The following is a 13,255-nucleotide window of genomic DNA, read 5'->3' as shown; positions in this document are numbered from 1 at the left end:
TTTTAAATTTTTTTAAAAAATTTAATGAAAAAAATTCAAAAAAATAAAAATGATAATAATATTTTAATTTAAACACATACTAACAAAATTTTCGATTTAAATTTGAAAGTTTAATTGTAGAAAATTAAAAGTATATTTACTAAATCAAATAAAAAATTGTTAAAAAATAAAATATGCAAAATAAATATTAAATGATAAAATTTATCATATAAATATACAATTAATTTTGTTCAAACATACAATATATAAAAATATAGGATAATATTTTCAAAAAAAAAAGTTTGCAGGTCAACCCGCGACCCAACCCGACCAACCCGAAATCCGCCTAACATGGCACTAACCCGAATCCACAAAACCCGAACCCAACCCGAACCCGAAAAACCCCAACCCGAACCTGATTTTTTTCGTGTTGAGTCGTGTCGGGTTGACGGGTCGTGTCGCATTTTGACACCCCTACAAAATTTGGTATTTGGTCATAGGGTCTTTTCGATTATATATTTTGGAGGGACCGGGGTTGACACACCGGCCTATTATATATTGAGTAAATATCTTGTGAGACGGTCTCACGAATTTTTATATGTGAGACAGGTCAACCTTACGGATATTCACAATAAAAAGTAATATTCTTAGCATAAAAAATAGTACTTTTTTCATGGGTAACCTAAATAAAAAATCCGTCTAACAAAATACGATCCGTGAAACCGTCTTACATAAGTTTTTATCTTATATATTACTAGTGATGGAATGAGAGTTGTTATATAAAATACACTCAGTTGATTTTAAGACCTTCTGGTTAGTAAATAATTTTTTATCCATTGGGCTATAAGTATTGAAAACTTGCTTTATATATAGACAAAGAAAATAGTCAATGACACCAAATCTTTGTTTCTCTCATGAGAAAACTTAATAAATGGTTCTTTATTTTTAATTTTTGAAAACAAACTTTATTTATTTGTATATATAATTCAGGGATCGGGGTTGTCTATGGAAGCCCATATAATAGTCCATACAACCCAGGCCTTAATTTTTGAGGACCGAGCTTTGAAAACTCCGGCCCATAGACCTGTTATTTTTATATAGCGACAGTAATTTTAAGCGACGGTTGTGCGTAAACCGTCGCCGATTCCACCTGCGACCTATTTCACAAAACCGTCGTAATTGGCGACAGTTAAACTTAAAACCGATTGCTAATAGCGACGGGTTTTTCAAAAACTGTCGCTATAATTCTATGTATACCGAGGTTCGCGAGCATTTTCTTAAGCGATTTTCGCCTTTCTTCTCGGGTAGTAGGAAACTCTATCAATTTTTTCAAAGTTTCGGTTTTTTTACTTTGTACTAACATTTTTTCGTATTAATTTCGTGGATTTGCTCATCGGTGTGATCTTCCAACGTGAAGTGCATCTGCATATGTTCGTGCACGTCAGGTTTTTAAAGAGTTTTTTTTACAGAAAATTTAATATTTAATTTTTTATGTAATATTTTATTTATGAAATTTTGCGTAGTATTTTGATTAATTTATTTACTTTACAGGTTGATTAAAAATCATCATTAAGCTATGGTTTTTTCAAAAAACGTCAATTTTGTGTACATAGTCATTAATCATAGCTTCATTAAGCTATGATTTTTTCTTTAATCTTGTGTAGTATTTTATTGATGAGCACTCTGCTCTCTCCCAGCGTAAACCCCAGTTTGACTGCCAACTCAAATTTCGGTTGATTTTGATTTCTAGAAGTGTTGGAGTGTTTTTGTTTTACTCCATTGTATAATCATTCAGAATCGATTAAAATTACCAAAAATTCGAGCTTGAAATCGTTAGTTCTACTTGAGGTTTGTATAGGCCCTAAACCGGCGGCATTGTTTAAAGGTTACATGGACTCGAGACCATCGGAGAGGAAGGGGATCGTGACGGCACTATCGTCCCTTTTCCCGGCGGAGGAAGCTCAGAAAGCCACAAAACTGGTGGAGGAGACGATTGCTGAACGCAAACAGCAGCTAAGCCAACTCAAGGGTTTCATCAACGATAACGTGAACCTCATAAACCTTGTACAGAAACTTCCAGACGAAATCAGCCACCATATCATGGTGAATGAAGTTTTATCTTTGGATTTTTTATATGAATTTATGTGCCCCATGTATGACATAGCAGTGTTTCTGTCTTGGTTTTTAGGTTCCTTTTGGAAAGGCAGCATTTTTTCCTGGTCGATTGATTCACACCAATGAGTTTTTGGTAATACATTTGAACGTAACTACTATAGTTTTTGGGATTATAACACATATTCTTCTGTAGGGCATGGGCTATTCACCTGCTAAATTGTCTTTACATAAAAGTGTGATTTAATCGATAAAGCTACTAATTGAAGGGTGAAATTCTGACCTAAATTTTTGCCAAATTCATAGTATCTAATGCTCTTCTTGCTTGAATTAAACTGGAGAACTTTTATTTAACCATGATCTGTCATTTTTGGGAGCATTTTGTGTAACTTTATTAAATGTGACGCAAATTGATTTTTGAAAAAAATCACTGACATCAAACAGTATTTAGCCTTGTGTGTGTTTGACGACGACTTTTGTTGGATTTGTTATGAACTTGGTGGATTTTATGTTCAAATTTTGCATCATTATATAAAAAACTGAAATTCATTTAAAATTATTCTGCTTCTGTACTAAATCAAAGCATTTTTTTCCTTGGAGATGCATTTATGTTTCTTTGGAGTTAAAACACTTACGTTGATGTACAAAACTTGATATCACTATTCTTTAGCCGATGGATGTTGAAAAATCAATATTCAAGAAGATCATCAGAACTTTTCATAATAAAAGCAAGTAAAATACTTTTTGTCCGGTCCTCAGGTTCTCTTAGGAGAAGGTTACTATGCTGATAGGACTTCCAAGCAGACAGCTGAGATTTTGAAAAGACGAGGCAAGGCCTTGGAGACTCAAGTTGAGTCTCTCAAGGCTATTATGGAGGACCTAATGACTGAGGCTTCATTCTTTGGTGCTACAGCTTCTGAGTCAGCAGTAAGCTGTTAACTTTGTTCACAAATATTTTTTTTAATTTCATCTTCTCTTGTTCTCTGGTTTGGGAATATGACCTCTGGTAGTTCTGAAAACTGCAGAGAAAGGATCATTAGATAGATAGTATTAGTGTTTTTCGTGCACGTTTAAACAAAGTGTTAAATTGTCCCAAAAGCTAAAGAAAGATTAAGTTTTACTTTACGTTTGCTTCCTACAGGCAAAGTTACGTATGGATGCATGATAAATCAAAGATTAAATAGTCTCTAGAACAATCTGTAAATTATGTTGTGTAATTGGTGTTGGCGCATTGTGCCTTCTCACCCTTTCTCATGGTGAGTGATATGTAATTTTTTGAGTTCCACTTGGGTTACTCTCTAGATTTGTTATTTGTTTCATAGAATGATGATGAACAAAAATTCGCTTGAAGGTTAGGATGGGTTTGAAATCTGCGATTACCTATCAGCATCTGCGGGGACTTCCTAACCTGGATCATCATTGGTTCAAAAATGACTGACGATGTTTTTTTTTGCAAAGAAAGATCCTGACATGTACTGCATTTAATATAAACTTTTATTGTATGAATTTTATTGAGCTAGTTTGTCGAAGTTGATCCAAATGCTTTTGCCTACATGTATATTAATTAGACCATACTCAATTTTAACCCTGACTTGTTTCTTAATTTAAATGCTTTCATTAACTAATTATTTACTTGCAAATCTGTACATAGTTATTAATCGTAAATGTGCATTCATGGTCTATGGACATGTTAATTTTGAGTTTCACGAATTCATTATTCTCCCCCTTGTTTGCTTACCTTAGATTCTTATTCTTTTGATGAAATGTTTGATAGGAGGGTCTAGTAGATATAAGGGAAGATTATGAAGAAGAAGGTTCTTCTGAGACATTACATAGAGCAGGCAGGTTCTATTTTATCTAAAATTGTTTTCTTGCTTTACAATGAAGCTATTGAGCTGGGTGACTACAATTGTTCACATGTTACTTTTTTTTGTAAGGTTCAATGTATTTTCACATCTCTCCTTCTTTTAAACTGAAGCTTTTGTTTTGCCTTGTATTTATCCAGCGAAAGGAAATGGGAAATTCAAACTTGCTTATTTGTATTGATTCTTATTATGTTGTTGGTGCCAGAAACAATTATTGTTGTAGCCTGGTCTGTATTCTTAGTAATAGCTATTGATGTGAAAAGCAGCAATTTTTTTTCTACACCCTGTGCGGTGAGATTGGTAGGAAATATAACTGAAGAAGCATATTTAATCATGGTGTAATATTTTTTCAAAATACAGAAAAGCATTTTTTTTTCAAGAACCGGAGTTTTAAGTATCAAAAAATGCACATTGTTATGCTGCAATCCTGTGCTTTTTCTGAGAATTGGCACATTTTAATTTTGATGATTTGGAGGTTATAGATCATGATTCGTTGTTTCTCAAATATCAGAGGATAAATCTTTTACCGGTTTCATCGAGGAGGATGATACAAAAGCTGAAGTTGAAGATGAAGAATATGCACGCATATTCTCACGAATTGCTGAACTAGAAAAAGAAGAGGAAGAAGCGGAAAAAGCCAATGAATATGAGGAGGATGAGCAGATACCAAAGGTGCTAGATGACAGTATCAGTCCATTTTCTATCGACCAAGTTAGAAGTTCACAGGTACAAGTGAATGATGCCTTAGGTTGTACTAGTGACCTAATCAACATGCTTGCTAAGCCCTTGTGTAATAGTGTATGATTCCATTCATTGTTTTTTTTTATTCAGGCTCAAACTCCAGAGGTACCGCCGGTGTCTAAAGGTATATTTATACCTAATCAATACGCATTGCTAAGCCCGTTCTTTTGGCTTCTAAAGTAACTTTCACCTTGCTACCCGGATCATGAGTACAATCATTTACTCCATTATTTTCATAGCTGTCCTTTTGATTGCCCTCACCCTGACCAGAAAACAGTAGCTTGCCATGGAAACCTGGGTCAAATTTATTAGATAGATTGAGTATTTAAAAATGTTAAAAAGCATCTGGATGATTGGATCCACGATAACTTCAGAATGATCAAAGCTGAGTCTATTGTTTTCCTTTTTACTGGCATAAGTGAAGTCACCAAGATAAAATGTGGACAACAGTTGGCCTTTCTAACAATAGATATGTATTTCAGCCCCATATTGATTGTCTTGACTAGTTTTTTTGGCTATTTGAACTCTACTCTGCTCCTGTAGGCTTAGATGGCTCTTCGCGTGGGAGTTATCCATCTGTCAACAGCAGTGTGGTGAGCAAGGCCTCAGAGGATCCTGAAGTAAAGGAGAAATTTCAAGTTCCTCTTACTGCCAGTAACATGGTATGTTTTGTTTATTATCTTTGTACCAATGAAATCCTGGTCTTTATTGAGTTTCCCATCAATTTCTTGGTGTTTTTGATCAACGGGTCACATGGTATTGGTGAATGAGATTGCTGCTCTGTCAACCTTTGGTTCCGCTGGAACTGCAACTTTTAAGTTCTATAAGTGGTTGTCTGCAGGATAAGGATCGTAAAAAAGTGTTTTTCATGGTCTGAGATCCTCTGTTACAAACCTCTGTAACATTTTGGAACTTGTGGTTTAACAACCTATCCCATACCATCTATAGCTTTGGATGGTCGTGACTTGTGAGACAGTCAAAACCTTCGTCAAGATATAGCATGAGGCAATTGTAAATTTTACAACTATACTAGTTTATATCAACGTGCAAACGAAATGTGGAGACAATCTCCATGCTAAGTGAGAGAAACAAAACCTTGTTTTTCTTATATATTTGGAGTTGATCTAGTGTTGAATTAGAAAGTCAACTTAAGAACTTGGGTTGACTACTTCTCTGTCACTTGCAATTGAATGATTCTTGATGATCTGTTACCTCTTGTCAGCGGCACTTGCGTTTTGTTTTAAACAAGACATGACATTGTGAATCTATTTCATAATGCTTCTTCCTATCCTGCCCATTGTTTAATCCAAGCACATCTCCATTACAGTCATACTGTCAAAGCAAGCTACTCTACTGATAATGTTTGTTTCTTTATTCTGGTACAGGCCTTTACTGGTTCAATTGTAGAGCATACTCATAACATCAGAACGAATTCAACTGCAGATCTGGCTGGTGCACCGACCTCCAAACCCGTTTCAAGGTTTAAGCTTCAGCGGAAGTAACAAAAGATTTCGAGTAATTACCCCAAATCTGTATCTCAGTTTGCTCGAGTAATTAACCCAGTGTACTTGGTAAAGTTGTGTATTTTGTAAACCATTTCAAAGTATCCTATAATGATTGGTAGGATAGGGTACTCCAATACAAATGTGGTGATCAAACAAAAATAATGTTATTGAAGCTATTATGTTAAATATTCATTAGTTCATAATTTGACAGTGTGTGGCATTCCTCGTCTTTTGATACAAACTATGAAACGTCAAACATGTGAATTACCTTTTTTTACTATGTTAAATGGAAAATATGTACGAAGAATTTTAGTACAATTAATATTTTCGAAATGGATACCAATTTGTATTCAGTGTTCACGGCGAATATACACGTCTAGTCTAATTATCCTGATTTTTTTGATATAAATATTAATAAAATATCTATATAATTATTTTATGTAAACTAAATTGATCTTTTTATATCAACATAGAAATTGGTGTATTTTAAAATAAAAAATTTATGTAATTAATTCATGGAAGTAATTGAATATGTTTGTCATATTTATTTGTGTTAATGTTAAAATGAGTGAGAGTAGTACTGAGATGAATGACATTCTGGGAAGTTTTCATGCATCGAGTTGTTGATATTGCGTCGTTTGATCTGGTTGGCTAGATGAACCGTAAAACAATGACGTCAGATATTAACGAGTAATATTGTCTCTACTGGAGATATGACCTGATGATAGAGAAATTATAAGACTGGTATCTAATGGAAATGAGACAATACAGCATGTAGACATGCACCTTCCTCACACTCATGAATCTAACAGTCCAACTCATTAACATCCAAATATATGCATTCTGTACTGCCACAAGTATAAAAAAATATAATTATACCTTGACTAACCATTATAACTTTTGATCTGATAGTAAGCGCTTGACGTTAACAATATGTTAACGTGATTTAGAAAGAATATAGTTTCGATTCATTGTTTTCATCAATTAACTTTTGGTCATATATATTATGCATTCTGTTAAGTTAAAGGAAAATAAATAATGTATGACAAAATATAATTATTTAAAGAGAGGATTAAAATGTGAAAAAGAAAATAATTAATACTTTATTTATTTAGCATTTAAGTTAATTAGTAACAAAGTAATGCATCTGAACATTTTAGGGTTTTCCGTATTTTAAGAAGAAGAATGAGTGTTTAAGGTAAAACATATAATGATAGGGTTTTCTTATTGTAAGTCAGATATATTTAATATTTATGATATTTAACTGGAAAAATAATTACAATAAATATTTTCCGTTGTATTGTGGTATATACCTAAATAATATCCTCCTCTCTCTAAGTCAAATTATAATTAATGAATAGACGGTCTTATAAATTTATACATGTGAGAACAAACCGATCCATATTTAAAAAGAAAAATAATATTTTGATATATAAAAATAATATTTTTTCATGAATCAAGTCTAATAACATATCCATTTCACACGAAATTGACCCGTACATAAAAGTATCTTACGAGAGTTTTGTGATAATTAACTAGACATTCAAGAAAATAATCATTTTTAAGAGAAATAATTATTCTAAATATAATAATCAGGGAGAATATAGAAAACATCCCAATCCTTTGACCACTTCTAGTCACACGTACATTAGTGATTATTCAAGGAGCACATAGCAATGTATTAAGTATTATTAATTAGTAGTAAAGAGAGAAGACCATCGGTTCAAAGAAAAGAAGACCGCAGGTTTTATTAGATTTTAAGCCGTGGGTGTCTTGGTCAATTTTTTTTTTTTTAAAAAAAACCTCCTCGAGTTTATAATTTGGTCAACAATTTATCTGAGAAAATAAGTATTTCTGATATAATTATTTTCTTTAAAAAATAGTTGATTAAAGTTTGATTATACTTATTTTAAATTTGACATTACGCACATTTATATCACATTATGTTGCCAGTTTACAACCGCTATTTAATATTTATTTTAAACATAAATAAATTAAATTAAATCCCATAAAATAACGTCGAAAATAGAAGGCCAAAAGTCTTGCAATAAATACGCTATCCGATGAATATAAATAGGCCAAGAGAACACATTTCACATCAGCAACCCTTTAAGCTAGCGTTCGTTCTCTTTGCGATTGCAATTTGGATATTCTAATAACATTATTATTATTATTATTATTATTATTATTATTATTATTATTATTATTATTATTATTATTATTATTATTATTATTATTATCATCAATGGCGTTTTGGATGATGAGCTTTGGGGTAGCAATTTCAATGGCGTTTTTGTGTTCATCTCATGCTAGTACATTCTATGTTGGTGAAGACGAAGGTTGGGTTATTGATCCGTCCGATGAATCGTACAACCATTGGGCTAAAAGAAATCGTTTCCAAATCAATGACATCCTCGGTATGTAGCTCCTAATACATACACATGCAAATATGTATGTATATATTTGTAATCGTCTTAATTATATTCGTGCTAGACGTCACTATATGTGCATAATTAAATATGTATATAATTTTTTTGCATGCAGTGTTCAAATATAAGAAAGGAGGCGATTCGGTCCTTGTTGTAAGCAAAAAAGATTACAAAAGATGCAACAAAGATGATCCCATTAAACTTTTCAAGGATGGAAACACGAAGTTCAAGTTGACAAGATCGGGGTTGTTCTTCTTTATTAGTGGCCATGCACAACACTGTGAGAAAGGTCAGAAGCTTATTGTTCAAGTCCTTTCGGATCGCCGAGGCAACATGAACCACACGGCTCCACCGCTTCCTCTGCCCTCTCCTTCACCTGCGGCGAAGCCTCCCACTCATGTGCCAACGGTGATACCACCTACACTGGCTCCAACTCATCATTCGCCAGCACCTTCCAAAGCCCCCGCAGCCAAGACCCCTTCTCCATCTCCATCGGCCAAAACCCCAAAACACTCCCCGCCCAAGGGAGCTCCTGCTCAAGCTCCAACTTCATCAGCCAAACCCCCCTCACACGTGCCGCCAGTGTTATCACCCTCGCTTTCTCAACCATCATCTTCACCCAAGAGAGCTCCTACTCAAGCTCCAACTCCATCAGCCAAAACCAAATCCCGCGCACCGCCAGTGGCATCACCCTCTCATTCTCAAACGCCATCTTCACCCAAGAAAGCTCCTGCCCAAGCTCCAACTCCATCAGCCAAAGTCCCAACACACGCCCCACCAATAGTGCCACCGTCTCATTCCCCGTCACAATCCTCGGACAAAAAAGCTCCAACTCCATCTGCCATAAGCCCATCACACCAGCCGCCAGCGATATCACCCTGTCATCCCCAAACAGCATCGTCACCCAATAAAGCTCCTGCTAAATCTCCAACAGGAGCTTCAGCTAAATCCCCACACGCCCCGTCAGCGGTACCTCCATCTCATTCTCAACCACCTTCTTCGCCCAAGAAAGCTCCTACTCAGGCTCCAGCTAAGACCCCATTACACGCACAGCCAGTGGTACCACCGTCTCGTTCTCAACCATCATCTGCGCCCAAGAAAGCTCCGCCGCCAGCTGTTCCATCGCCTCATTCTCCATCACCATCTTCACCCAAGAAAGCTCCTGCTGCAGCTCCAACCCACTCACAAAATCCATCTGCCAAAGCCCCGTCTCATTCTCCACCATCATCTTCATCTAAGAAAGCTCCAACACCTTCGTCACCATCTCCGAAGAATAAAAATGATGCTCCTGAGCCCGCAGTGGAGAAACACCACCCTGCACCGCCGCATGCAAACCCTCCTCCGAACAATGCTCTCGCAATATCTGCATCAGATTCTAGTGCTTAATTTTCTCTGCTCCAGGGTTCTTCAGTTCGGCGGTTACCGTAATTAATTTCCATGTTTTTAATTTGATGAATTTACATCAGTTTGTCAATTGGAGTTCGATCTCCGTTTTCCGTTCAAAGTTTTTTTTTTTAAATTGATTTACCACCTTATTGTTGGTTGTTTTTTTTAAAGCTTAATCAATGAAACAATTTCGTCCTGCTAATAGAACTGTTCTTTGTTATCCATTGTCACCAATCAAATGAATCATCTTTCTTTTTCGTGAAAATCAAATGACCAAAACATTTAAATTACATTAGAAACTTAATAATTAATATTAAGTGAGAGTACTAACTATTAATTGTTGAAAGACCGGTTGATCATGAACGTACATTAATATATTGTGTGTATCAGAAGTTAGTGTCGTGCTCTGTTGTTGTCAAAACGAGGACACAACATGCAGCAAAAATTAATTATTGACATACAAATATAACATGAATAGATAGAAACTAGATTTAAATTATGACAAGTACAAATATGCAAATTAATTCGGGAAAAATTTAATAAGGTTTTATCATACCAAATAACATAAAAGCACAATTTTCTATTATTCAGTCCTGATCATGAATATAACTCCTCGGTACCATTTTTTTCTGAAAAAAATTCTATAAAGACCAGAAAAATTTTATATTTGGAAATCGAGAACCTCAGAGTGAAGGTGGGGCGTGACAATATAAGCAAATAGACCAAAATAAACCATGCAGCTTCACAATAAACGGTAGATTAGCTAGTTAATCCCTTCACTTAATGTTCAGACAAAATCGAAATACATATAAACTAACCATGCATTTTCACAATCAAAATTTGAAAAACAAAAATCTGATCGAATCCACATGTATCTTCAATGGTTATTCCTAGCGCAGTGCGTGATCTGGGTGCAACCTCGGTTATACGGATTCGCCTGTTGATGCGAGTTGCAATTGTAGTAAGAATTTCCTCTAACATTGCAAGGAACATTGTTCCTTTGTAACGCGCCATAGCTTATATAGCGCGATTGTGCTAAAATTCGCCGGCTATCATCGAATCCCACATCTAGTTCTTCATCATATGTGTGAGTACAATCGCCAACATCTTCATCACATTTATGTAGTATCCGTGCATGAGTACCGTATGTTTTAGGACCTTGCATGTTGGATGATATTGGCTCAACCATGATCATGCCTAATGTTAACGTTGTAAGGAATATTAACATCTTACAACAAAAAAAGTTGGTGTTCATGGTAGTAAATTGAGAAGGGGCCAAGTGTGTACTTGGGTGAAATGGTTTGATTGATTGGAATTGTCGGAGATGTGATTTAGATGGGTTTTAGGGTTAATGCGAAAATGGTGGGAGAAAATTATGATGAAGACCGGTTCTTGCTCACTGGTAATTTAGTTACTAAAATGAGGCAGGTTTTGTCGGAGGAAATCTGCAAAAAAAAAAAAAGGAAAAACAAATCAATTCTGGCGTTTGACAGGAATCCCATTATCGCTACTTTATGATGAATGTTAGTCTTTGTGGTAATACTCAGGTTTTGTGATCAAGTTGTTGGAATACTCTAGATGAATTTAAGGTGGGTTTTATAGGATTCTTGGCAAGGTTAAATGAACGTTTATGTATTTGTGAACACTGAATTATGCAAATCGAACCAACCATCCAATGAATTAATGGAAACTATGGACAAACAAATATGAATTATTCATTTATTATTCGGAACCAAATATACACTGTATTAGATTCAAGGATAAACTTCAATAATAGATCTCACACCTAATGCAGGAGTAATCTTGTAGCTGCTGAATCCAGCGTCAAGAAACAACTTCTCCCATTCTTTCTCACTTCTTTCTTTTCCATTTAAATAAACCATCATTCCGATGTCAAAGAAGAGTTGATCTTCTTTTACTGTATCGTTTTCTTCCTTATACCCCAAAACTATGTCGATTATTATTACCTTTCCTCCCCTCTCCTTTCTGGGCATTGCATCTCTGCATTTCTTTAATATTTTGATGCAACCTTCGTCGTTCCAGTTGTGTAATATCCACTGTTAATTGTTTGTATCATACGGATATTGTTAAAACATATGAATATTCTCTCGGTCAAATATTTTTTAACAAAAAAAAGGAAATTGGGAAAATTATGTTTTCATTTGGTCCTGTTTGTCACATGCCAATCTCAACAGATAATTTGATTGGTTTGATCCCATTAAAAACCTCATAATTATGTATAATATAAGAGTATTGGAGATACCTTTAGTAAAACAACATCAGCAGTAGGAATCGCCTGGAACATGTCTCCCCCAACATAGTTCAAGTTACTGACCCCCTCCAAGCCAGAAACAACATGTGGGAGATCAAGAACTGTGCACTTCATCTCAGGGAATGCATCAGCAATAGCTTTAGCCATCGTCCCCGTTCCACCTCCTACATCGACCAAAGATTCCACTCCCTCGAACAACTTCTCACAATCTTTAAGCATCACATGGCTCACGAACCTTGTATCACCCGCCATGGCTTCATTGAACAGCTCATTCAGGTTGGTAATTGTCTTTGCTAGCTCCCAGAACTTCAAACCATGCGTCGTTTCAGTCGCTGTTACACGATCATCTGCCAACCATTCACTCATACTATTCCATGGCTTCATCAGAGTTGGGTCGAGTACAAGTAGCAAATAAGGGGTAACACATAAGGGTGAGTCTTTCAAAAGGAAATTAGAGGACGGTGTTAGCCAATAACTCTCGTTTTGTTCGTTTTCGTCCTTGATATCAACTTTGATAAAGAATTTGTAGTGGACCAAAACTCGCATTATACGATGAATATATTGGGATTTGGCTTTGTTGATGGGGAGAGCACTGATTAATTCAGAAAGGGTGATTGGCTTGCCATGATTTTTGATGATATCTGGTATATTTAATTGAACCGCACATTTTAGGGACATGGGCAGTATGAATTTGAAGATGTGATTCCAAACTTGAGCATGGGCATTAAGAAGCTCATGAGTCGACTCTATTATTTCACCGGGCAGTGCCATTTAATCATTTAACACTAAATGGTAAGGAATACATTAGCTAACATAAACTATATATATATATATATATATACACGACACTACAAGAAAAATGATTTTCCGCAGCACGTTATCAACAACGTGCATTAAAAGCACGCCGCGAATACTACTTTTCACGGCGTGCAATAGATAGTTGTATTAACAACGTACATATGCACG

General features: G+C 35.3%; 3 protein-coding genes across 4 annotated transcripts; 2 read left to right on the top strand and 1 right to left on the bottom strand.

Moving 5' to 3' along the window:
• Positions 1 to 1,273: 1,273 nt before the first annotated feature.
• On the top strand, positions 1,274 to 6,407 carry LOC140812314 (uncharacterized). Of its 2 annotated transcripts, none has more exons than XM_073170555.1 (9): positions 1,274 to 1,424; positions 1,865 to 2,082; positions 2,168 to 2,227; positions 2,851 to 3,018; positions 3,866 to 3,932; positions 4,468 to 4,682; positions 4,788 to 4,821; positions 5,241 to 5,359; positions 6,083 to 6,407. In XM_073170555.1, exons 2-9 carry the CDS (start codon positions 1,870 to 1,872, stop codon positions 6,197 to 6,199), a joined length of 993 nt encoding a protein of 330 aa, XP_073026656.1. In that variant the 5' UTR covers positions 1,274 to 1,424; positions 1,865 to 1,869; the 3' UTR covers positions 6,200 to 6,407. The 2 variants fall into 2 exon arrangements, with proteins under 2 accessions (XP_073026656.1, XP_073026655.1); XM_073170554.1 differs by having other exon boundaries at positions 1,279 to 1,424; positions 1,838 to 2,082.
• Positions 6,408 to 8,458: 2,051 nt separating this feature from the next.
• On the top strand, positions 8,459 to 10,121 carry LOC140812984 (uncharacterized). Its single transcript, XM_073171374.1, has 2 exons — positions 8,459 to 8,619; positions 8,747 to 10,121. The coding sequence occupies exons 1-2, from the start codon at positions 8,460 to 8,462 to the stop codon at positions 10,015 to 10,017; spliced, it is 1,431 nt and encodes a 476-aa protein (XP_073027475.1). The 5' UTR covers position 8,459; the 3' UTR covers positions 10,018 to 10,121.
• A 1,593-nt stretch (positions 10,122 to 11,714) lies between these two features.
• On the bottom strand, positions 11,715 to 13,086 carry LOC140812186 (trans-resveratrol di-O-methyltransferase-like). The gene is made up of 2 exons (XM_073170402.1): positions 12,281 to 13,086; positions 11,715 to 12,074 (listed from the first exon to the last, which is right to left on the bottom strand). The coding sequence occupies exons 1-2, from the start codon at positions 13,058 to 13,060 to the stop codon at positions 11,772 to 11,774; spliced, it is 1,083 nt and encodes a 360-aa protein (XP_073026503.1). The 5' UTR covers positions 13,061 to 13,086; the 3' UTR covers positions 11,715 to 11,771.
• Between the last annotated feature and the right edge of the window lie 169 nt (positions 13,087 to 13,255).

Source organism: Primulina eburnea, chromosome 14, assembly GCF_022965805.1.
Source record: "Primulina eburnea isolate SZY01 chromosome 14, ASM2296580v1, whole genome shotgun sequence".
NCBI lineage: Eukaryota > Viridiplantae > Streptophyta > Magnoliopsida > Lamiales > Gesneriaceae > Primulina > Primulina eburnea.
Note: the sequence above shows the minus strand (reverse complement) of the source record. Positions and strands in the feature narration are given on the sequence as shown.

Excerpts from the sequence above, each read along its gene's own strand:
- LOC140812984 (XM_073171374.1), top strand. The coding sequence starts at position 8,460 with ATGATGAGCTTTGGGGTAGCAATTTCAATGGCGTTTTTGTGTTCATCT. Across the intron at positions 8,620-8,746 it reads CCAAATCAATGACATCCTCG|TGTTCAAATATAAGAAAGGA; the intron begins GTATGTAGCTCC and ends TTTTGCATGCAG.
- LOC140812186 (XM_073170402.1), bottom strand. The coding sequence starts at position 13,060 with ATGGCACTGCCCGGTGAAATAATAGAGTCGACTCATGAGCTTCTTAAT. Across the intron at positions 12,075-12,280 it reads CTGATGTTGTTTTACTAAAG|TGGATATTACACAACTGGAA; the intron begins GTATCTCCAATA and ends AACAATTAACAG.
- LOC140812314 (XM_073170555.1), top strand. The coding sequence starts at position 1,870 with ATGGACTCGAGACCATCGGAGAGGAAGGGGATCGTGACGGCACTATCG. Across the intron at positions 3,933-4,467 it reads TGAGACATTACATAGAGCAG|AGGATAAATCTTTTACCGGT; the intron begins GCAGGTTCTATT and ends CTCAAATATCAG. Across the intron at positions 4,822-5,240 it reads GGTACCGCCGGTGTCTAAAG|GCTTAGATGGCTCTTCGCGT; the intron begins GTATATTTATAC and ends CTGCTCCTGTAG.